Source organism: Fomitiporia mediterranea (genome assembly GCF_000271605.1).
Source record: "Fomitiporia mediterranea MF3/22 unplaced genomic scaffold FOMMEscaffold_8, whole genome shotgun sequence".
Lineage (NCBI taxonomy): Eukaryota > Fungi > Basidiomycota > Agaricomycetes > Hymenochaetales > Hymenochaetaceae > Fomitiporia > Fomitiporia mediterranea.
Genome location: NW_006760393.1, coordinates 2,097,828 through 2,123,266, shown reverse-complemented (window position 1 = coordinate 2,123,266; position 25,439 = coordinate 2,097,828). Strand labels below are relative to the sequence as shown.

The 25,439-nt window shown below is 47.3% G+C and overlaps 12 protein-coding genes across 12 annotated transcripts; 8 read left to right on the top strand and 4 right to left on the bottom strand.

Annotated features, from left to right (window-relative positions):
• Positions 1-32: 32 nt before the first annotated feature.
• On the top strand, positions 33-1,727 carry FOMMEDRAFT_135593 (uncharacterized protein; the record flags this gene model as incomplete). The annotated part of the gene is made up of 10 exons (XM_007268583.1): positions 33-167; positions 228-364; positions 428-518; positions 570-655; positions 704-779; positions 829-921; positions 975-1,031; positions 1,085-1,146; positions 1,202-1,447; positions 1,499-1,727. The coding sequence occupies 10 exons, from the start codon at positions 33-35 to the stop codon at positions 1,725-1,727; spliced, it is 1,212 nt and encodes a 403-aa protein (XP_007268645.1).
• Positions 1,728-1,934: 207 nt separating this feature from the next.
• FOMMEDRAFT_135592 (uncharacterized protein) lies at positions 1,935-3,718 on the top strand (the record flags this gene model as incomplete). The annotated part of the gene is made up of 6 exons (XM_007268582.1): positions 1,935-2,801; positions 2,869-2,973; positions 3,037-3,235; positions 3,297-3,367; positions 3,428-3,523; positions 3,596-3,718. The coding sequence occupies 6 exons, from the start codon at positions 1,935-1,937 to the stop codon at positions 3,716-3,718; spliced, it is 1,461 nt and encodes a 486-aa protein (XP_007268644.1).
• A 182-nt stretch (positions 3,719-3,900) lies between these two features.
• On the bottom strand, positions 3,901-7,732 carry FOMMEDRAFT_158502 (uncharacterized protein; the record flags this gene model as incomplete). Its single annotated transcript, XM_007268581.1, has 11 exons — positions 3,901-4,374; positions 4,428-4,467; positions 4,519-4,604; positions 4,657-4,684; positions 4,743-5,128; positions 5,181-6,329; positions 6,400-6,510; positions 6,574-6,629; positions 6,680-7,163; positions 7,220-7,370; positions 7,425-7,732. 11 exons carry the CDS (start codon positions 7,730-7,732, stop codon positions 3,901-3,903), a joined length of 3,273 nt encoding a protein of 1,090 aa, XP_007268643.1.
• A 189-nt stretch (positions 7,733-7,921) lies between these two features.
• On the top strand, positions 7,922-8,942 carry FOMMEDRAFT_90628 (mitochondrial genome maintenance MGM101; the record flags this gene model as incomplete). Its single annotated transcript, XM_007268580.1, has 5 exons — positions 7,922-8,312; positions 8,365-8,512; positions 8,573-8,701; positions 8,752-8,833; positions 8,889-8,942. 5 exons carry the CDS (start codon positions 7,922-7,924, stop codon positions 8,940-8,942), a joined length of 804 nt encoding a protein of 267 aa, XP_007268642.1.
• A 213-nt stretch (positions 8,943-9,155) lies between these two features.
• Positions 9,156-11,218, bottom strand: FOMMEDRAFT_30073 (glycoside hydrolase; the record flags this gene model as incomplete). Its single annotated transcript, XM_007268579.1, has 6 exons — positions 9,156-10,402; positions 10,458-10,478; positions 10,535-10,686; positions 10,744-10,905; positions 11,046-11,119; positions 11,180-11,218. 6 exons carry the CDS (start codon positions 11,216-11,218, stop codon positions 9,156-9,158), a joined length of 1,695 nt encoding a protein of 564 aa, XP_007268641.1.
• Positions 11,219-11,851: 633 nt separating this feature from the next.
• FOMMEDRAFT_111131 (uncharacterized protein) lies at positions 11,852-13,621 on the top strand (the record flags this gene model as incomplete). The annotated part of the gene is made up of 5 exons (XM_007268578.1): positions 11,852-12,039; positions 12,103-12,261; positions 12,321-12,547; positions 12,600-13,041; positions 13,104-13,621. The coding sequence occupies 5 exons, from the start codon at positions 11,852-11,854 to the stop codon at positions 13,600-13,602; spliced, it is 1,515 nt and encodes a 504-aa protein (XP_007268640.1). The 3' UTR covers positions 13,603-13,621.
• A 1,386-nt stretch (positions 13,622-15,007) lies between these two features.
• Positions 15,008-16,955, top strand: FOMMEDRAFT_126229 (uncharacterized protein). The gene is made up of 5 exons (XM_007268577.1): positions 15,008-15,241; positions 15,302-15,460; positions 15,521-15,747; positions 15,804-16,245; positions 16,296-16,955. The coding sequence occupies exons 1-5, from the start codon at positions 15,054-15,056 to the stop codon at positions 16,792-16,794; spliced, it is 1,515 nt and encodes a 504-aa protein (XP_007268639.1). The 5' UTR covers positions 15,008-15,053; the 3' UTR covers positions 16,795-16,955.
• An 11-nt stretch (positions 16,956-16,966) lies between these two features.
• Positions 16,967-18,431, top strand: FOMMEDRAFT_126226 (uncharacterized protein). The gene is made up of 4 exons (XM_007268576.1): positions 16,967-17,563; positions 17,623-17,787; positions 17,838-17,999; positions 18,055-18,431. The coding sequence occupies exons 1-4, from the start codon at positions 17,112-17,114 to the stop codon at positions 18,338-18,340; spliced, it is 1,065 nt and encodes a 354-aa protein (XP_007268638.1). The 5' UTR covers positions 16,967-17,111; the 3' UTR covers positions 18,341-18,431.
• Positions 18,432-18,875: 444 nt separating this feature from the next.
• Positions 18,876-21,227, top strand: FOMMEDRAFT_90430 (KEX1 protein; the record flags this gene model as incomplete). Its single annotated transcript, XM_007268575.1, has 11 exons — positions 18,876-19,100; positions 19,181-19,304; positions 19,362-19,429; positions 19,487-19,555; positions 19,610-19,658; positions 19,713-19,852; positions 19,907-20,035; positions 20,085-20,204; positions 20,259-20,501; positions 20,561-20,879; positions 20,935-21,227. 11 exons carry the CDS (start codon positions 18,876-18,878, stop codon positions 21,225-21,227), a joined length of 1,779 nt encoding a protein of 592 aa, XP_007268637.1.
• A 236-nt stretch (positions 21,228-21,463) lies between these two features.
• Positions 21,464-21,798, bottom strand: FOMMEDRAFT_158494 (uncharacterized protein; the record flags this gene model as incomplete). The annotated part of the gene is made up of 2 exons (XM_007268574.1): positions 21,464-21,691; positions 21,760-21,798. 2 exons carry the CDS (start codon positions 21,796-21,798, stop codon positions 21,464-21,466), a joined length of 267 nt encoding a protein of 88 aa, XP_007268636.1.
• Positions 21,799-21,858: 60 nt separating this feature from the next.
• FOMMEDRAFT_89977 (uncharacterized protein) lies at positions 21,859-22,280 on the top strand (the record flags this gene model as incomplete). The annotated part of the gene is made up of 2 exons (XM_007268573.1): positions 21,859-22,059; positions 22,122-22,280. The coding sequence occupies 2 exons, from the start codon at positions 21,859-21,861 to the stop codon at positions 22,278-22,280; spliced, it is 360 nt and encodes a 119-aa protein (XP_007268635.1).
• Positions 22,281-23,554: 1,274 nt separating this feature from the next.
• FOMMEDRAFT_89521 (DUF300-domain-containing protein) lies at positions 23,555-25,209 on the bottom strand (the record flags this gene model as incomplete). The annotated part of the gene is made up of 5 exons (XM_007268572.1): positions 23,555-24,299; positions 24,348-24,543; positions 24,612-24,792; positions 24,852-24,963; positions 25,034-25,209. Coding segments are annotated over 5 exons (1,410 nt in total), but the record flags the coding sequence as incomplete, so codon positions are not given.
• Between the last annotated feature and the right edge of the window lie 230 nt (positions 25,210-25,439).

Here is a 25,439-nt window from a genome sequence, read left to right as displayed (position 1 = left end):
ACGACGCAATTTGAAGACGGAGTTGACGAAAGATGGTTGCATTCTCGGACTTCCTGAAGATGCTTTCTGAAGCTCTTGTTGAGCAAAATGGTCTTCATCTAGCATACCTGCTACGACCGACAAGCCCACACGCGAAAGACATGGTTAAAGCTTTCAGAAACCCTACAGTCAGTCGCTCTCTTCCACGTATGATTCTCGACGGTGTTTACAGTACTGTGCGTTTACAGCGTCAGTCGCTTTCAGCGTACGAAGGTTCCTTAGTTTCTCCCTGGGACGAAATCGCTATTTCCTATGTCATCGTTGTGAACCACGTTGCAAATGACAGGCCGGCCGATGCATTTAAGGAGCATTCATCACTCGTCTCGTGTGCAGTCTAAATACCAACTTGAAATAACCACAAGAAAAGCTAATTTTATTTCTATTGCAGCTCATTCTTCCGATTCTTTACTAACAATACTGGGTGGACTTTACCTGCGTTGTTCGCAATCTTGAGAGACCTGCGTGATATCGCTTATGACGTATGTCGCATTGTTGTTCCTCCGGTTGCAGTATATTGAATGAATTTCCAGGCAGACACTGCGAACAACCAAACCGAATGTATGGAGGAGGCGGCCCGTATTTTAACGAAGGCATTTACACATTGCGTAACAGACAGGTATGACATCCACATTTGTTTGTGAAAATGATTCAAAGTTGTGGTTAGGACCTCGCCTCCCGCCGAGTCGCGGAAGTGGGGTATTTATTATGTTGTCGGATTGGTGATGAAATGTTACTTCCGAGTGAGTAGCCTTTTGCATATCTTAAAGGCTCCTTCTGACGAGCTTCAAGGTAAAACGAATAGCTCTGTCACGTAACATTCTTCGAGCACTAGAAGCAAACAGAGATATACCTCCTCTATCGTCTTACCCGAGAGCGCACCAGGTAGGGCAGTATAATGAAAATGGTTAAGCTAAATGTTGATGACGTGTATTCAGGTTACTTACAGGTATTATATTGGCGTGATAGCGTTCCTCAATGAAGACTTCGAAAAGGTGAGAGCGATTATTGTGCGTATCAAGAATTATGTTTACTCATTGAAATACAGGCCGAGCAAGAGCTAACGTGGGCATTTTACAACTGTCATATCAATGCAGACGCGAATCGACAGTATGTACCGCCAATCCGTTTGAAGCATCGCATTGACACTGTCCCGGAAACATAGACGAATATTGTCCTGCTTGATTCCAATGCGTATTCTGCGTGGACATCTACCTTCAGACGAGCTTCTGGATCGCTTTCCTGTATTGTCGGAGGTTTATTCGCCTTTCATTTCCGCAATACGCAAGGCAGACATCAAGGCTTATGATGCTGCAATGGCCAAGTGGGAGAAGAAATTATTAGAGCTAAATGCTTGGCTAATTTTTGAGCGAGCGCGTGAACTTGCGATACGAGGGCTCTTCCGAAAAGTGTAAGTCCCCTCTCATCTGAGTTTATCCTATTCTTGACTGGCTGTTCGCAGTTGGATATTACTTGACCGTAATACACGTATCCCGATCAATATGTTTCACTGCGCAACTCGCGTAGTTGGCGAAGATGTTGAAGTAGAAGAGGTGGAGTGTTACCTTGCGAATATGATTTACAAGGGATTTATCAGGGGATACATTTCGCATGAAAAGCAGACGGTCGTTTTAGCTGCAAACGGACCCTTTCCTAGGGTGGCTGATCGCAAGAATCCGTTTATCTCATGATATGATATATAAATATAGACATACTTGTATATACATACGGACAAATAGACGGCCTTGTATATTTGACTCGAGTCATGAACTTTAAGCACTCTCGTTTCGAAGGCTTCTCGTAAGCTCACCGCTTGCCACGGTATTCCGCATATGTAGACCGCTCAGAGTCGCCTGCTAGGACTAAGTAATTATTTCTTTGTCCTTCCACCACGATCTATGGGCAACACTCCCTCGTCGCCGACGAGGTCCACTCTGAGGAGAGACTCGTCACAGATATCTCGACCTCGAGCGCTTGGAAAGCTTCACAGTCCTCCTCGGTCGCGTGCGCATCCCCTTGGACCGGAATACATAGGCTCGTCTGCTGCGGACACTGTGTCTTCAAATCATACCTCAAATCATTATCATGATGCCGACCAAGTCGCTGGCCGACTAACTCCTGCACCCCCTGCACCACATACCCTAACACACAGGAGGTCACAGACGTTGGCCGCATCACAGGTAAGCCTGCGATCGCAAGAAGTGAGCGCTACGGATGTACGGCGGTCGAGGTCCGCGAATGCCACGGGCCCGAGTAGAACGGATAGGACCTCGGAATTCTTAGGGGTGGCGCCGCCGCCATATTCCGCTAACGACCCTTCCAGTTCAAACATCCATTTCCCTCAACCTCACACCAGTACTCCCTATGATGGGTTTCTTAACGTTCCGGGTTTCTCACTTTCATCGAAGGGCCATCGGAGGAGTGCGTCTGACTTGACATCTGGCGATCGACGAGATCGTTCATTGGGACCAGATTCGAGGAGCGACTATGGAGGAGAGTTGCCTGAGGAATACGGATATGGTGTGGGGAATGGAATGGCAATGGCAGTTGGCTCGAGCCCTACTCATATGGCGATGCCTCTTCCTTCTACTTCATCGAGTCTGTCTTCATCGCCCCGAGGTGATGCTGTAACCAGCCCAAGAAGACCTTCACCGCCATTACCGCCACTACCATACAAAGAAGACCCTTTGGAGCTACTTAAGCAGTACAAGACTATATTTATTATTGACGACTCGGCTTCGATGGCAGGAGAGAGATGGGCAGAGGTTCGTATCCGTATCCTTGCCATTACTGTGTTCTTCCGATGCACTATTATTGATTCTCTACCTTTAGACGAGAGAAGCACTGGCTTCGCTAGCTGATGTTGCTGCCAAGTATGATACAGACGGCTTCGATGCATATTTCCTCAACGCAAACAGATCGGCCAACAACATGCGCGTAAGTCTCTCACGAATATATTATTACCTGGTATCTATATATTGATATGGGTTTATTTTGCAGAGCGCAGCATCGGTGAAACGTCAATTCGACAGTGTACATCCCCAGGGTATATCCCTTCTTGCAAGAAAACTAGAAGAACTTCTACATGATTATATATCCGACCTCGAGAGGGCACAGCAAGAGATACGGAGGGGTGACCTAAATGCATTACGACGTATCAAGCCAGTGAACTACATTATCATCACAGATGGTGTGCCAAGTATGTGTCCATCTTGTATTCCGGAATTGGAATGGCTGACAGATTCCTGACTTTCTTTCAGCGGATGATCCGGAGGCTGTCATAATTCAGGCTGCCAGACGCCTGGATCGAGGGAATTTGCCCGTTTCTCAAGTATGTGTGATTCTCATTAGCAGCACTAATCATCCTGTTCATCTGACTTTTGTCTCTTAGGTTGGAATCCAATTCGTTCAAGTAGGCGATGATCCGAGGGCGACCGAATCATTACGAGAGCTAGATGATGAAATAGCAAAGGAATACGGAATACGAGTAAGCTGTTCCATGCTCAGGAGCCGAGATGGGCAGTCGTTAATCATAATGTTTTGTGAATTTTTTTTTAAGGATATGGTAGATACCACCCCGTACAGTGGGGGTCCCTTGGATTGCGAACTATTGATCAAGATTCTCCTCGGAGGGATTAATCGCCGTGTAGACAAGAAGGGAGCTAGTAGCGTTCTGTCGTAGTGCCGCCGTTCTTTTTCGTTTTCTTGGGCATGAGTTATAGGCTGCTTTATCTGACTGTATTCTTGTTGTATGCTGCATTCTACATGTTGTATCTCCATTATATACTACTTACGAATAGTTATGACCTTCTGTATTTATACATTGTACTCGTACACTTAACCAATCTAATACCCTACATAGACTCAAAGATCCCAATCCTGTAACGAAAAGGCAAGTACACCAAATTGATGTCCGTTGGAAGTCAGCGCAAGCTTCTCGACCTCTCGACGCATATACCTAACCAACGAATCAAGATCCTTCAATATCTTCTCATTATGATCAAAGAAGTCCTCTTCTCCTGCATAGAACGATTCGTACGTTGCTGGAGCCGCTGCAGATGACGGACTCGCATCTCCCATGATTTCCTGGAGAATCAACGACTCGTCGAGATCGGAATCGGAACTCTCAGATTCTTCGTCCCGGAACGACGAGATGGGTTCGTGTGATACGATATCTAGTTTTGCTCGGCGTTGTCGACGGCTTCTGTGACGGTTCGGACGAGACATGGAAAGGCGGGAGGTATTCAATGTTGTATCCCCAGCGAAGGCAACGAAGCAGTCGCTGAAAGAGATACACATGTCGAATATTGATATTAATGCACGCTGAAGGGATGACGTCTACATCGTTATCAGCACAGTCTACATGTAACCAAGAAATCGACGTCGCCTACCTTATCGTCAAGAAAACAGAGTCTTTCGATTGTGGAAAGGCTGCACAAACATTTTTAATACAGCACAAGATATTACATATGATAAACTCACTGTTTTTGGTGCAGGCCGATGATATCGTCAAGAGAGTCAGCTCCTTGTAAGGAAGCATGAAGTCGTTGAATCTCGACATGCAAGACCTAGAAAGCCGTTAGTTTTATTAAACGCAACGTCAGAATGCTAACAACGCACGTATGAACAAACGAAGTCCAAGAAAATGCTACATCATTTCGATTATAAGAAGTCATTGAATTGACATGAGGATAAATATCACTCACTTCACAAACCACGATAGCTTGCTTCGAGTTACATAGAAAGTCTTTAGCTCATCTCGAGAACGTGTTGTGTCTGCCGCGGAGATCCGTAGAAGGATGTTATCTAGAAACGTCTTTGCACGTCTGATCTTTATTAGTAGAACAAAGACGGCATTATACACCCGCGACGCGTTGCTGCTGATGACGAAAGCCAGTGGGAAGGGTGCAGCATAGTCGACGGTGAGGCCATCAAAGCATTTCACGGAACGAAGTAGCGCGACTTTACTACTAGATTTATACGATAGACGTACGAGGCTCGAGTCTATTTGGTGCGAGTAACGAGAACTGACCGCCTCACGAAATGCTGTATTCAAAAAGTGATAGTCTGTCCAGATCTTCTTCGCATCAATCTGGTAAAGGGAATTAGCTGGTTAAAAGGTGCAGTCTTTGCGTCTCCCTTACTGCGGTAAACAATGCATCACAAAAGTCAGCAATGATGTCTCCTTTTCGCGACAGGAAGAGATCTTCTGTTGTATGAAGGTGACGCAGGAGATCGCACTCCGTATAAAGGAGATCCTTGAGCGTCTTTTCCGCATCAGCGCAGATGGGCAAGAGATAGTCAGAGAGTGAAAGAGATACATTGTCTGCGGTTATGTTGGTAGTATGTATGTCCGCCTCACTTGCGACAAAAAGGTGCTCTCCTCTGACAAGTTTCAGCATGAAAGCCCCAAAGGACGTCCATTCTCTGGCTGAAAGCTTCCCTTGCTCATTAAGACTGGGGCTATGTCCGAGAATACGTAGTAAACCAATGGATTTTCCTGCGCTCAATACCTTATTTGCGAGGGGCCGGAGAAAGATCGGTACACTTGTTAAATCGGAGGACGTGTCCTCGTCCGATGAACAGAATCGAAGGCTATATCCATAGTCCCAGAAATCGATGTCCATAAGATCGAGTCCATTGGATTCAATAAAGAACTCCTGAGGTACGGTATCCTGAGCCGAAATGGAATCACTAACTTCCGGCATGAATATGCCGTTGTGAAGCCAATCGCCAAGCATTTTCCAGACAGGTTCAGCCGTCCTGCAGAAGACCTGCATCAGCAGCGTCGCACTTGTCGTATCCCCGAATGATTCCTTTCTTTGAATCGAATCGAAAAGCGAGTCCAATAATCGCGATGTAAACGAAGACGGCGAAAGTTTAACGCGGCTAAGTATCCTATCTCTACTTAGCCATGCCGTATCTAGAAAGATTGAATCGATGATTCCGAGGAGCTCGTCGAAACTATCGGAAAACTCGTGCCGGACATCTTTCTCGAGACTCAGCAAGCTCACAACAGTGCTTCGACCTGTCTGTGTATGTGCACGAAGCATCGTCTCTTCCTTCCGAGCCATGCATGCTTCAAAACTAATAACCTGAAGTTCCAAAGCTTCAGCAAAAGCCTCTAGTGTCCTTGAGCTGTTCTTTGAAGAAGCATCCACGACATCGTGAACAACCGCAGCCAAGAATATTCTTAATCTGTTGAGTGTCGTAGCGAGGAGGGCGAATTTGGATAGAATCGATTGCTGTGCTGAGGGTGTGAGGTGCAGTAGTTTCGGAACATCTCTAGATACCTGGGGTATCACATTTGAGACGTTAGGTGCAAGGAGCTTCCCAAATTGCTAGGTAATAAAAGAGACTTACCTTCATAGAAGGAACACCATCCTTATTAACTTCTTGTTCAAATAGAATGCTTGTTCGACCTTGTAAGGAAATGAGTACCTCGCGAACGGCGTCGTGCTCGTTGATATACCGCTACAGGGAGTGCATGTATACTTAATATAAGCACGGCTATGAGGAAACTCCGCCACAACCCACCTCATTTTCGGGCTTCACGTAATGGCTTTTATCTGTTGCCCTGTGAAATGAAGGTCCTGTATATTTCTAATGAGTAAACACTTTAACAATAAAATAGTTGTGAAACCTAGAGTTGATGGCTCGCCCAAATCAAATTCCCGGTCAAGCTGGGCATCAGTCCTCCATGACTTCTTCCAGAATTGTTGTTTCTGAAGTGCATCCAGCTCTAGGCGTAATCGAAGAGACTCTACAAGGCGATCCTGAGTCGTTGGTCTGGTGTTTCCGTCTAACGGAGGCGTGAGAACTCGCTCAGAAGCATCTGTAGAGTTGTCATATTCAAGAGTGCTGAAGAGATCTTCTCGTTCATCTAGTTCGGAGTCGTTGACAGGAGATAATAGCGGGCTTGAGTCTGTGCTGCCTTCTTCCCATTGTTCAGCAATGCTACCTGGTGGAAGTCCATAGGCTCCCTGCCAGTGTTGCCCTTCAAAGGGCTCTTCCTTTAAAATGTCCGCCCAAGTTAAGGTTGCGGGGGCGCTCGGGCTCTGTACACCGTCAACGAGCCTGGCAGCAAACTCATTCGTCGAGCTAGAAGGTGGAGAAGCAAGGAGGTACTGTAATCGAAGTCAACTATGTTCAAATTCAAATATGGAGCTTCAGCGAGACTTACAAGCAACTGTAAATGGTCGGAAAGTTTCGCCGTGCTGATTTCATTATCAAGGTCACTTTTTTTCTGAATCTCTTCTTGGAGCTTTCTTTCGACGATGTCAAAAGCGTCTGCCAGTTCATCATTGGATTGTATGCGTGCTTTCTTCGAGAACCTTCCTTTTAAATGTTCGTTAATGCCTTAAAACGCCAAGCAGCTATGATCTCACCCTCTAAGCCGTCGTAAGGCAGTTTGCAGATCTGGTGAGACTGCATGCTTTGCGAGGCTGTCTATTCGACGGATAGCGGTGTCATAGGCTTCGTCAAATTCATCATCTACGTCCGGGGTGAGACCGGTGACTTGAGAGACTAATGTTTGGATTAGAGCACGCGTCTGACGTGTCGAGGATCGCTGCGAAAGGCGCGAGAGTGGTCTGTTGGAAACACGCGAAGCCGTTCGGTGGGATGCTACCGAAGACGGGCGCGACAAGCTCGATGATGGACGAGGTGGGACTGCAGAAGACGGACGCTGCGACATGCTTGCTGTCCCAACTGTCTATGATTTACGGAACCTATCAAGCGGGCAAGCACTTACTATTAGCAGCGCTAGCTCTAAGCGCGTCTGTAATCACGTTACGTACTAAATGTCGTGTCTGTCGCGTGACGCGCTTTTTCTCGTGGCTGCAAGTGAAACCGTGCACAAGTGAGTGCCTCTGAATCGTCCATCATGGCGTTCAGGTTGCTTGCAAAGCAAGCGTCCTTCCTCGCAAAGCCATCCGCGTCAACGCACTTCTCTCCTGCCAGGTTCCGAGCTTCACCACTTTGGCTGCGCTATGCGACTAATGGAACGCCAGGACAGGGCAACCCTTCGATCGTCAATTCTCTTCCAGACACTGCAAATGAAGTCCAAGTAAGTGAGGAGGTCGCACAAAAGGCAGGCGGTGCAGCCCCTTCGCCCATCCCACCCATAAATGAGGCTCAGAACAGTTATTCTGGAGACGAGAATAAGACAGACTGGTCTAGAAGTTATTCTGGCCTCTCTGTCCAGCCCTTCTCCAAAGAGGCTGCTGAGGTCCTTCAGGCACCTTTAAACCCAATTGACATTGAGATCAAGCCAGGTGAGTGTTTTTTACCCCCAGTTTCTGCATAACAAGTTAATGCATTGTCTAGAGGGCCTCATTTATTTGCCCGAGATAAAGTATCGGCGAATTCTGAACAAAGCCTTTGGCCCTGGAGGATGGGGTTTAGCGCCGAGAAGCGAAACGAACGTAGGTCCCAAAGTTGTCAGCAGAGAATACGCATTAGTATGCCTCGGCAGGTCAGTAGTTGCTTTAATTCTTTTCAAGCTATTTATACTTGACAAACGTTTGGATAACAGACTTGTGGCTGTTTCTCGAGGAGAACAAGAATACTTCGACCCTTCTGGTATCGCGACTGCAACAGAGGCGTGCAAGAGCAACGCTTTAATGCGATGCTGTAAGGACCTCGGCGTTGCCAGTGAACTTTGGTGTGTAGCTCTAACACTGTCTCAGCACATCGACTAATTGATGCGTATAGGGATCCTCGCTTCATTCGCGAGTTCAAGTCAAAGTACTGTGTTGAAGTATTTGCGGAGAATGCTACCACCAAAAGGAAGTATGTATAGCTCACTGCATTGGTGAACAGTTACTAATTTAGGACCAACCAACAGAAAGAAGTTGTGGAGGCGGAGGGATCAGCCCAAATTCGAGTATCCGTGGAAGGAGTAGAAGAATCAGCATAGATGAATACTTTCCGATGTTCCCTTGGATTAAATGTCATCTCATCACACCTCCGCATGCATTAGCCAGAGATAATTGATATCACGTTCATGGACACAAATGCGTTCTGTTGTTGCAAAGTCGGCTACGAAAAGTACATTAGCTTGATTTGAAAGGCCATTCATGCCCAGAGAAACGGTCCCGCAAGAGGTATCAATTCTCTTATTCCACAAATTTTTCTCCGTAGAGTTTCGTTGCTGCCTCTTCTAAGGCCGGTTTGGTAAACTCGTAAGTGCACAGGCAGGGTAATGCTTTTGTTGCTTCGTCTGCCTGTAATAAGGCATGATCGTATGGGGCACAACTTGCGACGACGATTATTTTAATCGGTTGTTCCTTCCCAGCACCCGCCGCCTTTCCTACGACATCCACAACACGCCTAAGTACAGCCAATTGCCACGCAGATTGATGGGCATTACGTGTCGCGAAGACAATCGCATGTACAGACAAGATGGACTGCAATAGCGTTGAGGAGAGAGTGCCACCTTCAACAGCCTCAAGCGGTGTGTACACGATATGCGAGGAGAAGGGTGCACGACGTGCTATTGCAGTCGCGAATGCAAGGTAGGACGGGCCTGCAGTGTTTCTTATGCGTCCCTCTTCACTCCGCAATAGATCCTGAGGATCATCTACCGCAGCATTGATGCTTTCCATTTGCGGCGTAAGGACGAGTACATCCGAGTGTGGAGAAATATACAATAATTTATCGTCCGTAGGCCTAGAAAGCCATTTTGATGTACGTGCATAGATTTCTCTGCTGATACGCTCATTATCTTTCTTGAGAATTGAGAGCGCATTTGTGTCAAGCGGCTTTCCGAGGATGTCCTCCCACTTCCCACAGAATTTCTCCTTCATAGCCGCGATGCGTTCTCCGCTTCGGCGGAGGAAGTCAGATCCCAGGTCACCCCTCTCCACGGCGGTGTAAGTCGTCTCAACCGCAGCAACTTGGTTTTCGAAGACATGGCAGCACATGACAATATCCGTATCCGCCTGAAGGGCAAGAACAGCACCAGGTCCAATACCGTACCCCTTGGAAATAGCATTCATTTCGAAACAGTCGGTAACGACAACACCTTTGAATCCCATCTTTTCTCGTAGTAATATCGTGACGATTCCTCGGGAGAGCGAAGCGGGAACTCTCTCGTCTTTGTCTGCACCGAGTGCTTTGATGAGAGGTGGGAGTGCTATATGCCCCGTCATAATGCTAGGAATACCATTCGCAATTGCATCTTGGAAAGGAACTAGCTCGGTCTGCTCCAGAGTGGCCAGGTCCTTAGTGACTACCGGTAGTGCAAGGTGCGAATCGACATGCGTATCCCCATGTCCAGGAAAGTGCTTTGCGCAGGACGCAATTCCGGCAGAAACATAACCATCCGACAGTGCACAGACAAATGACGAAACTGCTCTCGCATCTTGGCTGTACTCAGAACGAAGTCGGAATAAAGACTGCGACTTAGAATAACATACCTTCTCCGTATGAACGGACGCCTAATCAACGGTCGCACGTCAGAATCAATAGCATCATACATTGGTAGATGACATACCTATGACGGGATTTCGGATGTCGGAGTTTACATCAGCGACTGGACTGTATGCCCAACTGATACCTGCAAGGTGCATTTCACGACCGCTCGAATTCGACACCTTTCTTGCATTTTCCGGATCACCAGTCGAGCCAACCGCCATTGCTCCCGGGCTAATTCACGAGACGGACTTTCATGTCGAAGAAACATTAATTAAGGCACGGACTTACAACTGAGTGCCAGCATCGGGTTTGGATGTTGAGCTAAACGCAGAGACAAGACCATTTTCCTGGTCTATACCTATCAAGAGTGGCTGAGCGTGTCCAGAGTCTTTGGCAAGTTGTTGTAGTCTTTGAATCAAATTGTGAAGCTGAGGGATACCTTGATAGATTCTATGTCAGAGACACGAGAAAGAAAACATGAACTTTATGATGCGAACTGCGGATATTTCTTCTAAAAATAATCACATTCCTAACCGCGAGGTTAGCATATACATATTATAAATCGGGTCAAGGTAGTCTCGGAAACTTACCCAACATAATAATCGCGAATTAGCTTGGTGATGTGTTCATTTGGCTCATAACCTTCAAATCCGAAAACGAAGTGCTATTGTAAAGCAGACATAATATTTTAGCACCCATCAAATGTGCTAAATTAGCCTCGGACCTGGCCAATCTGGCGTTTAACCTCTTCAGAGATTGCCATTTACAAAAGACCTTCAGTAAATACTCTTAACAGTCAATTTCAATTAAAAGTACTGCGCGTCGAGCACCTCTGGCAGTCGTGATGGAAGTCGAAGAGGAGCCTGTGTGACTGCCAACAGTCGATGCCCGAACGGGGTCGATAAGAAGGCCAGGTGGTCTGAATTTGAACTGAGTCTGATGTGATGCAGCGTGTGCAGCCAAGAATGGAGCTCATGTTACTGGACTGTACATCAGACATTTAGGAGTCCGGCGATCATCTCGATTGCGCGCAAAGTTCAACCGAATGGATTTGACCTAGTCTGAGTGAAGTTCTCGTTGCGTTGTAGAAAGCGAGTGTCGATACTGTCACGGATCAATTGCATTTGAGGGGTTATGGATTGGAATGACGCTCAAAGCACGTGCCCACATGTGAACTCTGGGCTCATCTGTGCATGAATGCACATCCCTTTACATTCGTATTCAGTCATCCATGACTTCGTTTCCTACGACGCAAGTCCCGTGTCTGCAATGTCTCATATACCATTGGTCCGGCATTGTATAAAAGTGCCTCAAGTACATGCGCTCACCGGCGCTCGTCCAAAGACCCATCCCACTTCATACAGTGATTAATATCCCGTCTCCAAAAGCTTCAACAATGGTGACCCCTACTCCAGAGAAGACTCTTGATGCACTGTTTCCGTTGCCGACGCCGCCTACGGTAGTTGGTTATGCACCTACCCATTTTCCCGGTTTCACCTCTGATTCCGCAAAATCGCTCGTCAAATTATTAAAAGAAAACCATGAACGCTTCCACATATTCTTCAACGAAAAGAATTTCCATAAGTATGATTCTCCTAGAGTTTTCGAGGTTTAACGGACGGTGATACTGAGGGGATTATGTTATAGCCATTTGACGCATCACTTGTACGCTATTTATACTTTAGGGTCACCCCCGAAGGTTTTGGAGGCAGCCTTCGAATCGCATGCAGTTTACCAGAGAGAAGCAATCGAACCTCCTAATGAAATCACGGAATCGAACTGGATTGAACATTTCGACGATGAGAGGTAATTTTCAGGTCCACAATCATTAGTTGAAGTGACGCTGGACTTATCATTACCCCAAGATACTTCCGAGCATATGTCGCATTTTTCACCAAGGTTATCATGAAGTCGAGCGTGGATGCAGTCCTCGATAAATACGTCTTTGCGACGAATGCAAACTGGGTCAGTAGTATTACGGATGACAAGAAGCAGCCTCAAATGGTCAATCGGTTGCTATCCGGTGTCTTGCATCCATTCATTCATGTAGGATATGGAATCGAGTTTGATTCACCTGGAATGGTCGTGGGAGGTACGCACTGGTACATGCTAATCTAACTTTATTTGTCAACATGGTCGATTAGGTTTGGCCATGGCTTGTGTCCAGAGGGGAACGGACTTCGATGCTCTCCTACCAAGGTCGCTGTTTGCTGCTGACTCACTCACGTCGCGCCTGTCATCTGCATTGACATTATCAAAGCCTGCTGGAACTCACTCCTTCACCATCGTTGCAAAAATGCTGAAGGACCCCGAGCTTGCACCCGGCTCAGTCTGCACGGTACCCAGAAAGAGGGGTGAGTCCGAAGACGAGATTGCATATAGAAATGCAGTAAGAGTGTTTCCGATGATGGAAGTACTTGGCAAACGAGGGGAGCTCATCAGGAAGTATGCCGAGCAATGGACTGTCAACATGAATGACAAAGCGGAAGTGAAAGCCAAAGTCGACGAACTCTCTTTCCTTGTGACCCTCCTGTACGGAGTAGCTGGTCTGCAAGAGGGTAAGGACTTCAATGCTGATTTCTTCACGTGAGTCTTTGTTAATCTGTTACGATTCACAAGAATATTATTTAATGGTGCCGTTTCTTCAGCATGCATCTTGTCACATCATCGCTATTCCTGCATGTTTTCATTGAACATCTGGCTCCTCACGCCCAGTCAATCCTTTTACATTCGTATCTCGCATCTGCGCTCGTTGTCTGGGTATCACGGGGACGCCCGGTGATTCCGATTGCGAGTTTCTTCTCGCGCACTTCACCCAACTTAACTGCCCCAGGACCTCACCCCACACCCGATAAAGAGACGCTTGTGGAAGACGTCCCGACTCCCAACGCCTGGCTCGCTCTTCTTCAAAGCACAATCTTGCATCCTAATGAACACCTTCCAAAGGCTCAACGTGCGCTTGCGCACTTTGCGCAACTGTATGGCGACCGCTCAGCCGGAATATTTAAGGGAACTGAGCTTGAAGATGCAGAGCTGCTTGACGGAACGGTGTTCGTAAGAGTTGCTGCGTTGACGATGGATCGTCATGGTTGGCTGAGGGAAGGTCAAGAGAAAGGTGGATGGGATCGTTCTGGTTTCTGGGAGTAGATTGTGAGTGCAGAAAACGAATCCAAGAATTCAAAATAGCATGTGTATACTACTAGTCTAGGGACCGTCCTATATGTTCATTGAAATGAAAGTTATTTCTTCCTATTGAATGATCTCCAAATTTTGTACCACTCTTATCCCATATGCTTGGTGCCGAGGTGTCTGCATCAGTACAATGTTTCACATGTATCTACTGAACCTTTACAGCACAGCAATAAAGAGAAATGCAATGTTCGGAAGGTACACACTGGCACATACAAGCTCAGTGCATCCAAAAGAATTGTAGCAACTGTTCTTTTAGAATCTCAGGTGAAATAGTGCTTGAGGGGTCAGAACTATTGGATTGTACGCTCTTTGGCCAAGTTACAGCACTCACAGCTAAAATGGCTCGGATGGTTAAGATGAGACCAGAGGGTATGAACACGAAAGAGTGAAAAACAAGATCGGGGAGCTTTGTGAAGTTTTAATTATGCCTACATATGTAGTAATTTGTCTTGTACTGAACTTGAGAGTCAAGACTACCATGAAGAATAAATATTGTTAGTGTTGGAAGAACAAAGTGAGGAGAAGCAGATGCCCCTATTCCATTATTAATTTGTGAACTTTGTATGCTTTCTCTGAAAACAATCACATTCTAAATCGTAAAATTTTCTTGCATTGTGAATTGAGGCATGTTAGCACCAACCACCGTGCTCAAGGTGATAGTCTCTAATTAGCTTTTATCCAACACCCATTGACTGTACTAGTCAGGCTCCACCTGCTGGATTACTTTCTCAGAGATTGCCTTTTACAAAGGACCTTCTCTCTTTCTGCTAACACACATGTCAATTGCTAGTGCTTGCACAGCGAGTGCATGCAGTAATTGTTCATTGTGATGGAAGTTATGGTCTCAGAGAGGAGACTGTGTGACTGCTGACAGTCAACGCCTGAACAAGGTCAATATGCAAACCAATTGGGTGTGATGCATTAATCTTAAATTCACTGACAAGCCTGACGGCACGATTGCGTGACCCTCAAACGGAGCCTACTGGGCGCTAGACATTATAAAGACTTAGGAATCGAATGCGCTCATTACGACTGAAGAAGGGGGAAGTCCGAGTCGCAGGAAGACCTCGGCTGAGTAAGCTCAACGTGGACAATCTCCCGCCCATAGTCAGCGTACGTGGTGAGTGTGGAAGCTTCCACGACGCTAAATGAAATGGTTCATGACGCATCTTTCGCAGTAATCTAGCACGTGTCATCACATGGCGGTCACATGCTTACTCCGGCTCACTCGCAAGTATGGGAGCAAATCCATCTACTCCTGTGTTTCGCCACGCAAGTCTCGTGTCCATAATGTCCCAAACACCATTGGATTGGTGTCGTATAAAAGTGGCTGCAGTACATGTGCTCAGAGCAGACTCTACTCACATCGTACATTGATCGACATTTCGCCTTCGAAAGCTGCAATAATGGTGACCTCCACTCCAGAGAAGACTCTTGACGCTTTGTTCCCGTTGCCAAAACCACCCACGGTAGTAGGTCTTGCACCTACGCAATTCCCTGGTTTCTCTTCCGATTCTGCAAAGTCGCTTGTCAAACTGTTGAAAGAAAATCATGACCGCTATCACATTTTCTTTAACGAGATGGGTTTCCATAAGTATGGCCCTTATAACGCCAAGGTTTAATGCGGAATGATACTAATATAATTGTGTTATAGCCATTTGACGCATCACTTATATGCTATTTATACACTGGGTGCTCCTCCGAAGGTTTTGGAGGCAGCGTTCGAAGCGAACGCAAATTACCAGAGAAATGCAATCGAACCTCCTAACGAAATTACGGAATCGAACTGGATGGAATATTTCAACGATGAGAGGTAATTGTTAGATTTGTTGGTCATTCACTAGATTGGTGATGGATTTACCGCGACCTTAAGATACTTTCGAGCATACGTCGCATTCTTCACTAAGGCTATGATGAGTTCGAGCGTAGATGCAGTGCTCGATAAATACGTCTTTGCAACAAGTGCGAACTGGGTCAATAGTATTACGGATGACAAGAAGCAGCCCCAGATGGTCAACCGGTTCGTGTCTGGAGTCTTCCATCCATACATCCATGTTGGGTATGGCCTCGAGTTTGATTCACCTGGTATGATCGCGGAAGGTTTGTACCGTTAATATGCTTTATTGCGGGGTCAGTAATCAACATTGTCTTAACAGGTTTGGCCATGGCTTGTGTCCAGAGGGGTAGCGACGTTGATGCTTTACTGCCAAGATCTCTGTTTACTTCCGACTCACTCACATCACGCTTGTCATCCGCACTGACATTATCCGGAAAGCCCGCTGGAATCCACTCCTTTTCTATTATTGCAAAGATGTTGAAGGACCCAGAGCTCGCGCCTGGATCTGCCTGCACGATACCCAGAAAGAGGGGTAACGAGTCCGAGATGGAGTATAGGAGGAACGTAAGGGTGTTCCCAATGATGGAAGTGCTTGGTAGACGAGGAGACCTCATCAGGAAGTACGCCGAGCAATGGGCTGTCAACACGAACGACAAGGCCGAAGTGAAGGCAAAAGTCGTGGAGCTGTTTTACCTTGTGACCCTCTTGTATGGGGTAGCTGGTTTGCAAGAGGGTAAAGAATATCAAGCTGATTTCTTTACGTGAGTTTATCCTCTTTCTGGGATTCAGACAAATAGTAACGTGTCTACAGGATGCACCTTGTTACTTCGTCGCTATTCTTGCCGATGTTCATTGAGCATCTATCTCCTCAAGCTCAGGCAATTCTTTTCCGTTCGTTCTTGGCATCTGCTCTTACTGTTTGGGTGGCCCGAGGACGTCCGGCGATTCCCATCGCGAGCTTCTACTCGCGCACTTCTCCCACCTTGACTGCTCCGGGACCGAAGCTCTCACCTGATAAAGAGACACTTGTAAAGGATGTCCTGACGCCGAATGCATGGTTCGCCCTTCTTCAAAGCACGATCTTGCATCCGAATGAGCACCTTCCGAAGCTTCAGCGCGCTTTTGCTCAGTACGCCCAACAATACGGCGACAGCCCGGCTGGAATTTGGAAGGGAACTGAGCTTGAAGGTGCAGAACTTCTGGATGGAACAGTGTTCGTGAGAGTTGCCGGGTTGACGATGGATCGGCTTGGGTGGGTGAGGGAAGGTCAAGCGAAGGGTGACTGGGACACTTTAGGAGTCTGGGAGTAAATCGCAATTGCCCAGATCAAATCCGAAATAATATATGCGCAGCCCATGAACTGTACTATGTATTTATCGAAACAAGAGAATCGATTCGTCCCATCAAGCCTCGGCTATATGCCTTGGTACGGAGACATTTCGTTTGACTGCTGCAAATGTAATCTTTTAACGGCAAAACAGGAAATAGATGTGGATCTCTATTTGGACTGTTTGTTTATCTTATCTAAGGGTCTCGCCCGCCCACATGGGAGATCGACAACTTGGGACATTAGGCGCGTGTTCTTATTATTCGACCTCTGGCTCTCCTCTCTCTTTATTCTACGACGATGAGGTTGTCCTCCTTTCTGACTGCTGTCCTCCCTGCTCTAAGCTTCGTCTCAGCACAGTACATTTCTGAGGGATGGAAGCCTGGAGAGCCTGTTGTTAAGGGTCAGACGGGATACACTTATCAAACTGTTGAAACAGGACCTGTTCCTCCAGCTGCAACAGATACACCAAGCGCACAGCAGCGGCGGGTAAACTCGGATGTCAAGGCATCAGTGAAGAGACTTTCATCGTTGCTTAGTCTCGAGTCTCTTCTTGAGTCCGGACCAGTGCAGGCGTTATTTGGTCGGGCTGGTGTGAACATTACGGAGAAGCTAGAGGCCGCTCGCGCTCAAGAGAAAATATGGGATGAGAGAATCCCACTGCTTACCGATGATAACTACGAGGATTTGGTTGTCGAGGAAAAGTTTGAGACACTGGAGGAAGAGAAGGATCGAATCTGGTTCATTGTCATGTTTGTCCTACTGCATTCTGCATGAGAGGCTCTTACTGACTGTTATGATATTCCAACAGCTCTCTGACGGCTGCACAGAGAGAGGGAATCTCGAAATTTGTCGACGAGCAATTTGACTTGGCGTTTAACCTTACTCAGAATGCCGGAGACTTACCTCACGTGCGCTGGGGACGAATCGACTATATGAATGTTACGAGGATCACGACGAAATGGAATGTATGGAGGTAAGCCTTTGGCAAACATTTTTTGTCTGATTGAGATTGAGGTGTTCCAGGGGACCGTTCCTCGTTGTAGCCAAAGATAGAGGGCAAACTCTGCGCTTTTATCGACCGGGGCAGATTCGCCTGCAGGGAGAAATACTCCACGAGTTCCTGAAGGTCGACGCGTGGGAGCAGACCGAACCCTGGCGTTCGCCTTTTGGACCTGGAGGCAGCAGGTATGAACTTTTGGTAATCTTATATTGAAGGAAATTCTAATCATGAATGCTGCAGGGAGTTCATCATGGACTACTTCGCGGCGGCCTTAGCGAAAGTATATGATATCACTGTCATGGTACCACGTTGGCTCCTGCTTGTCATATCTGGCTCCGTGGCATCGTTAATCGTCAATATCATGCACAATACCAAGTCTCTATGGCCTTCCACCAAAGCGAAGCGGACAACTCAGGCTAATACTCCCCAGCCTCCTCGCTCTGCAGAGGCAGCTTCTCCGCCAACGAATGTGCAACCGCAGGCAGCGGCGTCTGGGCCGAAAAAGAGAAAAGGAGGGAAGAAATAACATTACGCGTTTTGGATTGTCGTACTCTTTCTTGCTTTTGAATAGCCTTGATGATATTATGGATGTATTTATTTGAATGATTGGATATCTGGTTGATGGAATTTAATTTTAAGTTTTGAATATTTGCTTCGGTGGAAGACATGCAGCTGCGCGTCGATCTGCGCCGCGTCTCGTTGCTCTGTCCACGTACTCACTGTCAAGTACCTCCGCTTTGTACGGCACCATCACGGTGCCAGACGCTAGCTATCCCCCTCAATACCCTCCGGGAAGTGTATAGAGCACAGTGCGCCACTAAATACTAGAACAACGAGCAAAGTTGCTCAAAGTTTGCTCGGCATCTCACCCTCCTCTTCGTCTTCCTATTCTATCTCGACCCTGGGAGACTTTCCGGTACAGCTCGCTATGCGAGAGCTATCCTTAGGATTTCTTTTCTCAACCTTTGGGCTGCTGATACAGCTATTCTCGGTATGGGCAGCACCAACGGACAGTGAGTCTGCATTGTCTAGGTTGCATTGGTTATTGTCCTGCTCACACGATGACCTGGGTTCGCATAGTACCCTCCGCCGCAGCTTTCTACGTTCAATCGCTGCCGGATTTACATCAGGATGAGGCACATCCTTTACACATCTACTCGGGACATTTATCATCCGACCCAGACGCCGAACACCTTCCTTCAACAACCGTGACCGCGCATCTGTTCTTCGTACTCATCAAAGCACGGCGCACTGCTGACAAGGAGCGAATACTTTTCTGGTTCAATGTAAGTCTGTTCCCCTTCGAGCTGTATCTTGTATGTCTTGAATATCTTCTACGGACGGCTGACGGGCGAGATGTGTACAGGGCGGACCGGGTTGCTCGTCATTTGACGGATTAATGATGGAGACTGGGCCGTTCCGGCCTGACGGGAATGGGGGCTTGGAAACTGTAGAGGGAGGTTGGGAAGAGTATACGAACATAGTATATGGTGAGCTTTATGTGTAATTATCCTTCATCTTTTTTGTAACCTTTGTATTGTTCCAAGTCGATCAGCCAGCTGGCACCGGTTATTCGTATACGAGCACGGACCGATACGTTCACGAATTGTCCGATGTAAGTTCTTGGGTATCTGCGCCCTTGTCTCCAATATTGACCCAAGTTCGGATATAGGCTGCGGATCAGGTGGTAGAGTTCATGCGTAATTTCTATCAGGTATTTCCGGAATACAAAGTAATGGATGTAAGTATTGCGTCTCTACTTTGTTCAGTTGAGTCTTAGTCGCTTTAACCGTAGACTTATATTGGTGGCGAAAGCTACGCTGGTCAATACATTCCTTACATTGGTGCGTCCAAATTTTAATCAGAGAGGCGTTGAATGCTGAAACTTGTCCCTTCAGGCGATGCTATTATTTCTTCAAACTTGGGCATTAGTTTAAACGGACTAGCAATTGGTAATGGATGGATCGATGCACATCATCAATACCCCGCCTATCTCGACTATGCAGTCAAACACGCTCTCATAGAGGAAAATTCTGACGTAGGTTTTCATGCACTGCCCTACAATACTCGCTCCTCACAGTGTCCCCTTCAGATATGGAAAAAAATAAAACAGGACACAGATGACTGTATAGCTGACCTCGACAAGGTTACTGGACCGGTTCCGATACAAATATCAAAATGCGAGAGCCTCGTCACTTCTGTTGCAATGTCGCGAGACATTGTGTGAGCCATTCTACCTCTTACAAGCTTGCATGATTACTAACCGTCAGAAAAGTGTTGATGGGAAGAAGAAATGTATGAATGTCTATGACGTTCGTTTAGTGGATGATGAAGGTGCTTGTGGTATGAATTGGCCACCGCCTCTACCAGACGTGAAGGCGTATCTCGGTGTAAGTTCGTTTTACCAATTGGCACAGGAATCTTGATTCTTACTTTTCACGTAGCGTAAAGAAGTTGTCCACGCATTCCACGCCGATGCTAAATCAGAGTCATGGGTTGAGTGCAGCGGTCGAGTCGGCCGTGAATTGCGGAATCGCGAATCTCCATCGTCAATAACTATCCTCCCGAAACTTGTCGAGAAAGTCCCTGTCATGCTCTTTGCGGGCGACCAGGACTTCATATGCAATTACATGGGTATCGAGGCTCTCATTCAGGACATGGAATGGAATGGTGAGAAGGGCTTAGGGGTGAGTTCACTCCATCAACGGAACACCCACTTTCAATTTATTTATTTATTGTGCAATAGACTGTGAAAACCGAACAATGGTCCGTAGATGGTACACCAGCCGGAACGTGGGTGGAGTCGCGAGGGCTTACCTACGTGAAGATTTTCAACTCGTCGCACATGGTACCATACGACGTTCCATTAATAGCACACGATATGATCTTGCGATTCATGGGTGTCAACTTCTCTGCTATTGCTGACGGTTCGGCGCGCATACCGAGTAAAGTCGGTGATGAGGAAAAGCCTGTACCGGTCGTCTTGGAGGGTGAAGAAGATGGTGACTCGAAAATACCGGTACCTCCTGGTAAGACTCCGGAGCAAGATAAAGCGATGTGGGAAGGTGAGTGTCGCCTTATTCCATCTAGGTTGCCGATGCCTAATGTTGTGCTTTGTAGCATACTACAACGCTGGATCAGCTGCTCTCGTACTCGTACTCATCGCACTGGCTATCGGACTATTCTTATTCTGTCGACGACGACGAAGGATAGGGAAGCTCAAAATTGGCAACTCAGAGGAAGCGATACCACTGAGTCAAAATATCAACGGGCACGATATGGATGGGCATGGAGAGAACGGAAATTATAAGGGTAAAAGCCGAGCTATGGAGGGTGAGGCGATATTTGATGTCGGCGAGGGAAGTGATGACGAGAGTGAATACCGGGATGTCGATGAACGGCGACGGAAGTAGATTGTACCAGGTCTAGTCTAGTTAGTGTACATAGATCTTGCACTTTTCGGACTTCATTCTAGCGTTATTTCATTGGCAAGCATTGCACATAGATATTGTACCCGTAAGAGGACAAAGGTCCCGATAAGTTGAAGAAAATTATGTAAGCGTCATGGTTTAACCAGACCGTCAAGGCCACATAGTAGCTGTATACGGGAGGTACAGGAATATGACGCCCGGTGCTCCAACACGTATCCTCAATAACTCTCTCCCGCAAGCAACGAATCAACACTCCGAAGAGCAGACTCAGCCGCAATACGAGATACAAACGAGTTGAAGAGTTGGCACGCGTGGAGGACCGTCGTTCTGGTGAGCGTCAACCCCAACCCCGAAAGACCAGGGGACACCTCGCTCTGCCGAACAGAATGCATAACACCATGCAGAGCTACCCGTGAAGGAGCACTGTGCCCAGGAGAGGGCGGGAGCTTCAGGACGTTCGGACAGACACCATGAAGAAAGAAACTTGCTTCGAAATTTTTGGGTGAATTTATACGTTTGGCAAATGGGCGGGTGCCGAGTTCACGTGATCCATTCTTTCGCGTGTTTGGCACTTAGACTCGAAGCGTTCAAGTGGACTAAACAAAACAAAATCATGTCTCGCGTTCCGCGCGAATCGATATTCACCGGCGGAAGCCATGCAGTCAGGGATTCTGGTGCCGTGTGCAGTCCAAGCTTATTTGACTGTGTAAACAACCTCCGGGACGTATGCACAGAGACGTACGACACGCAACAGCTCCTCCGGAATGGCACGTTCGACCTCAAACGCATGCAACGTGTTCTTGAGAGCCAACGGGTACGCAGCGACCTTCCGTTGGTAGTAAGACGCTATGGCTTAACTATAATGATTTACTATAGGTGTATCTATTCGTGAACGAGTCTATGGTGAAGAAGTATAAAGAAGATCTAACGGAGGAGATCGAGCCGCAAATCCTAGAGCTCATCGAGCGCGCAAAGAAAGGCCTCAAAGCGCTTGAGCGGAAACAGCACTCTTTGAAGACGAAGGTACGCTCATAGCCTACGTCCATAAGAAAAGAATGTTTATGGATGGTGAACTAGGCGGACCACGCGCATGTCACGAAAGCTGCGACACAACGAACCTTTCAGGGTAGAATGGAAGAGCGAAAGCGCCGATTACTTACTGGGCAGCGACAAAACTTGGAACGGGAACTTCAAGCTCTCCAGGCCGAGTTGGATGGCTTAGTATGCCTCCTTTCATCTCTTTCATATTGCTAAACTTAATGCGCTTATAGGAAGCCGAATACGACCCTGCGATATGACCACTGACGACACACCCGTAGAGCTTGCATACCGTGTACTATTAAACGTGTACCATGTACTAATACAAAGATGTATGGTATTCCAAAGTGCTAACAGAATGCCGAAATTGCGCGATAAGTCACCTGAAATGTTTGTACAATGCGTCGTGTCACAGAACAAAAGCGAATAAAAACGGAATCAAACGGAACAAATGTGTGCCTATCCAAAAAAAGTGTTCAAGCCCAAGGATTCTCCTCATGAGGAGGTGAATGTGGCATAGAGACTTGTGCATGTGGAGGTGGTGTTGTAGCGCGAGAAACCTCGTCACCGGCGACTTCGATGACTGTATCTTTGTGCCAACTTTCGGGATGCTCTACAGCTTCACTCGTAGGTTCGACGCCTCGAGTTCCCTCAAGTCCCTCCTGTTCAACCTTGCCGTCTGGGATAAAATGACCTTTCGTGTAGGCCTTTCGCCAGCCTGAACCTCTTACAGCAGGCTCCCCATGCTGTCGCTCCCGGGACATCTCTTGCACAGCCGCTGGTTCGTTCTCCACTATGAGATCTACCGCATCCGTTGGCAGATTCCGTCTTGCGCCTGGAGATGATGGACTAGATCGGTCTGAGGATGATAAAGAACTGTGCGTCTGACGGAGGTAGGGAGAGGATGAGGCTGGCGGAGAGCGCACGTTTCTCGACCTACTGGCTTGTCGCGAGTCCTTTGTCCATGTTAACCTCACGCCGTCTTCGGGTGGAGGTATATGTAATTCAGACTTGTCTATTACTGGACCATTGTTTGTCCATGCATCCCGTGGGTAGGGATCGCGTCGAAGTTTCCCTTTCCCCTTCCCTCCACTTGAATCGCTAGTAGTACTCGTAGAGGAATGCCGACTAATGAGGGTCGGTCCACCACGGACAGCACCGTATCCAGAAGGTCGTTTCTCGCCAGGAAGCAAGTTCGTCGAGCTGCGCAACGGTGAGAAGTAAGCATTCCGCTCGTCACGCAATACACGTTCTTCTTCCTCCCACATAGCTTTGCGAGCAATTTCGGAGCTCGCATCGATGCATGGGTACATATAGTCGCCAAACAGATATTTCCGACTCTGCTCGTACAGCATTTCTTCCTCAGGATCTGGATCACCGAAAGGAAGCTCAAAGCCTCGGTGTTCTATCATTGCCTTCTCTCTGCGTGTGTTGCTAGCCTCATGGACCACGTCAGCAGCCTGGTCCTCCAAAAGAGGAGCGTAGACCTCTTCATCATCTTCTTGAACGCCGACATGTCTAGCTCGACTGGAAGTTCCATCGCGCTCCGTCACGTCTGCTGGCATCGGTAACCAGTATTTCTTTTGTCCTCCTTGTGCGTAGCGCAGTCCAGCCTTTATTCGCCTGTCTCGCCCACTGCCTTGATGAATGAACCCCTCTGCCGGCTCAAATTCCCTATAATCCATCCCCTCACCCCTCAACGTCGTCTTGGCATCTTCCACAACATCCTTCAAGCCAAATGCATCTCGGAAGGCATAGTACATTGGCATACGTGCCGCGTACATAAGGTCACGGTCAATGTAATCTGTATGCGAGAACGCATACATGTGCGCGATGGCAAACAACGGCATTTCAAAGCAAATGAGAGTATCGGTGAGACCAAGAGATATATGTTCTTGATCCGTGTACGGCCCAAGTTTCTGGATGGCCCCAGCGCTGACAAGGATGGAAATGAAGATGGCCTGCCAGAAGGAGAAGAATAGGATGCCTTTGATACAGAGGAACTTGGGCATGGGTCTAGAGAACGGATTAACGCCGACAATACGAAAGTACTTTGGCACCTACCGAAATGGCTTAAGGTCATCGTTTACAACCACCCAAAACATCGCAAGACAATATAAGCTGAGGCATATGCTAACATTATACACAATGCTGATGTACAGATATCCAGAGTCGGCCCGGAAATGACCTTCATTGTATTTGCCAGCAGCTTTCAAGATGAGAGTAGCGGCAGCGAGTACGGGTTTCACCTCGACGTATTCTTTAGGCATTACGAAATATAAGAACAAGGATAAGGCCACTTCAACGACTAGAGTCTAATCCACTCACGGATAATGCCCCTCTTGAGAAAGAGGAATACATAGGGATCACTGACGTCTATCTCCCTCTTGAAGAGACTAATCGGAAATACCGTGTGTTTTGGTTCGCGCCCATGCAAAAGGATAAGAAGGGAACGTTCTCCGCCGAGATAACCGAGTAGAAGATTGAAAAAGCAATAAATGACGAAAGCCTGTAGAATTCAGGAGTCTGTTACGCTAATCATCAATAGCAAAGGAATGCAATCCGCACCTCATATATGTCACGAATAGCATCAATTACAAAGGCCGCGTTCAGGGAAAAGAGAGAGATAAGGGACGAAACGGCGTATAAAGGAACCATGACCATAATCCGAATAACCATCCTATTGCGAATGTAAGTATAGCGGAAACGTGTCTCGGGGCGACCGTGGTCAATTCAAGTCGGTTACGTACCTTTGAAGCATAGGCTTCCTATAGTTCTTGAGATGCAGAAATATTGACATGGTCGAGAGGAAGACGGCGAATAGTGTGCATATTCCTGAAGAGACGAGTACAGGCAATGGAAGTGAGGAACCTGCTCCTGAGCCAAGAGGCTCATCAAGCACGGTTGGTTTTCCAGAATTAAGCATGATTGGTGTTATTTAGCACATCGATTCTTGAGACAGCTTTACAGAGGGAGTCTCAGAGAGCCGGGGAAGAGTGTAGACCACAAAGACGCGTCGCAGTCGATGACGCTCGGGTTGCGCTGCGGTCAAACGAAGGCACACATGGAGCCGTAAAAGGTAATATACTCGTGGGAATGACGTGGACGCCCTTCGTACCCGAGCATAGAGTTACATACATTGTTGTACCACTACTA

Excerpts from the sequence above, each read along its gene's own strand:
- FOMMEDRAFT_126229 (XM_007268577.1), top strand. The coding sequence starts at position 15,054 with ATGGTGACCTCCACTCCAGAGAAGACTCTTGACGCTTTGTTCCCGTTG. Across the intron at positions 15,242-15,301 it reads AACGAGATGGGTTTCCATAA|CCATTTGACGCATCACTTAT; the intron begins GTATGGCCCTTA and ends ATTGTGTTATAG. Across the intron at positions 16,246-16,295 it reads TATCAAGCTGATTTCTTTAC|GATGCACCTTGTTACTTCGT; the intron begins GTGAGTTTATCC and ends ACGTGTCTACAG.
- FOMMEDRAFT_126226 (XM_007268576.1), top strand. The coding sequence starts at position 17,112 with ATGAGGTTGTCCTCCTTTCTGACTGCTGTCCTCCCTGCTCTAAGCTTC. Across the intron at positions 17,564-17,622 it reads CGAATCTGGTTCATTGTCAT|CTCTCTGACGGCTGCACAGA; the intron begins GTTTGTCCTACT and ends ATATTCCAACAG. Across the intron at positions 18,000-18,054 it reads TTTGGACCTGGAGGCAGCAG|GGAGTTCATCATGGACTACT; the intron begins GTATGAACTTTT and ends TGAATGCTGCAG.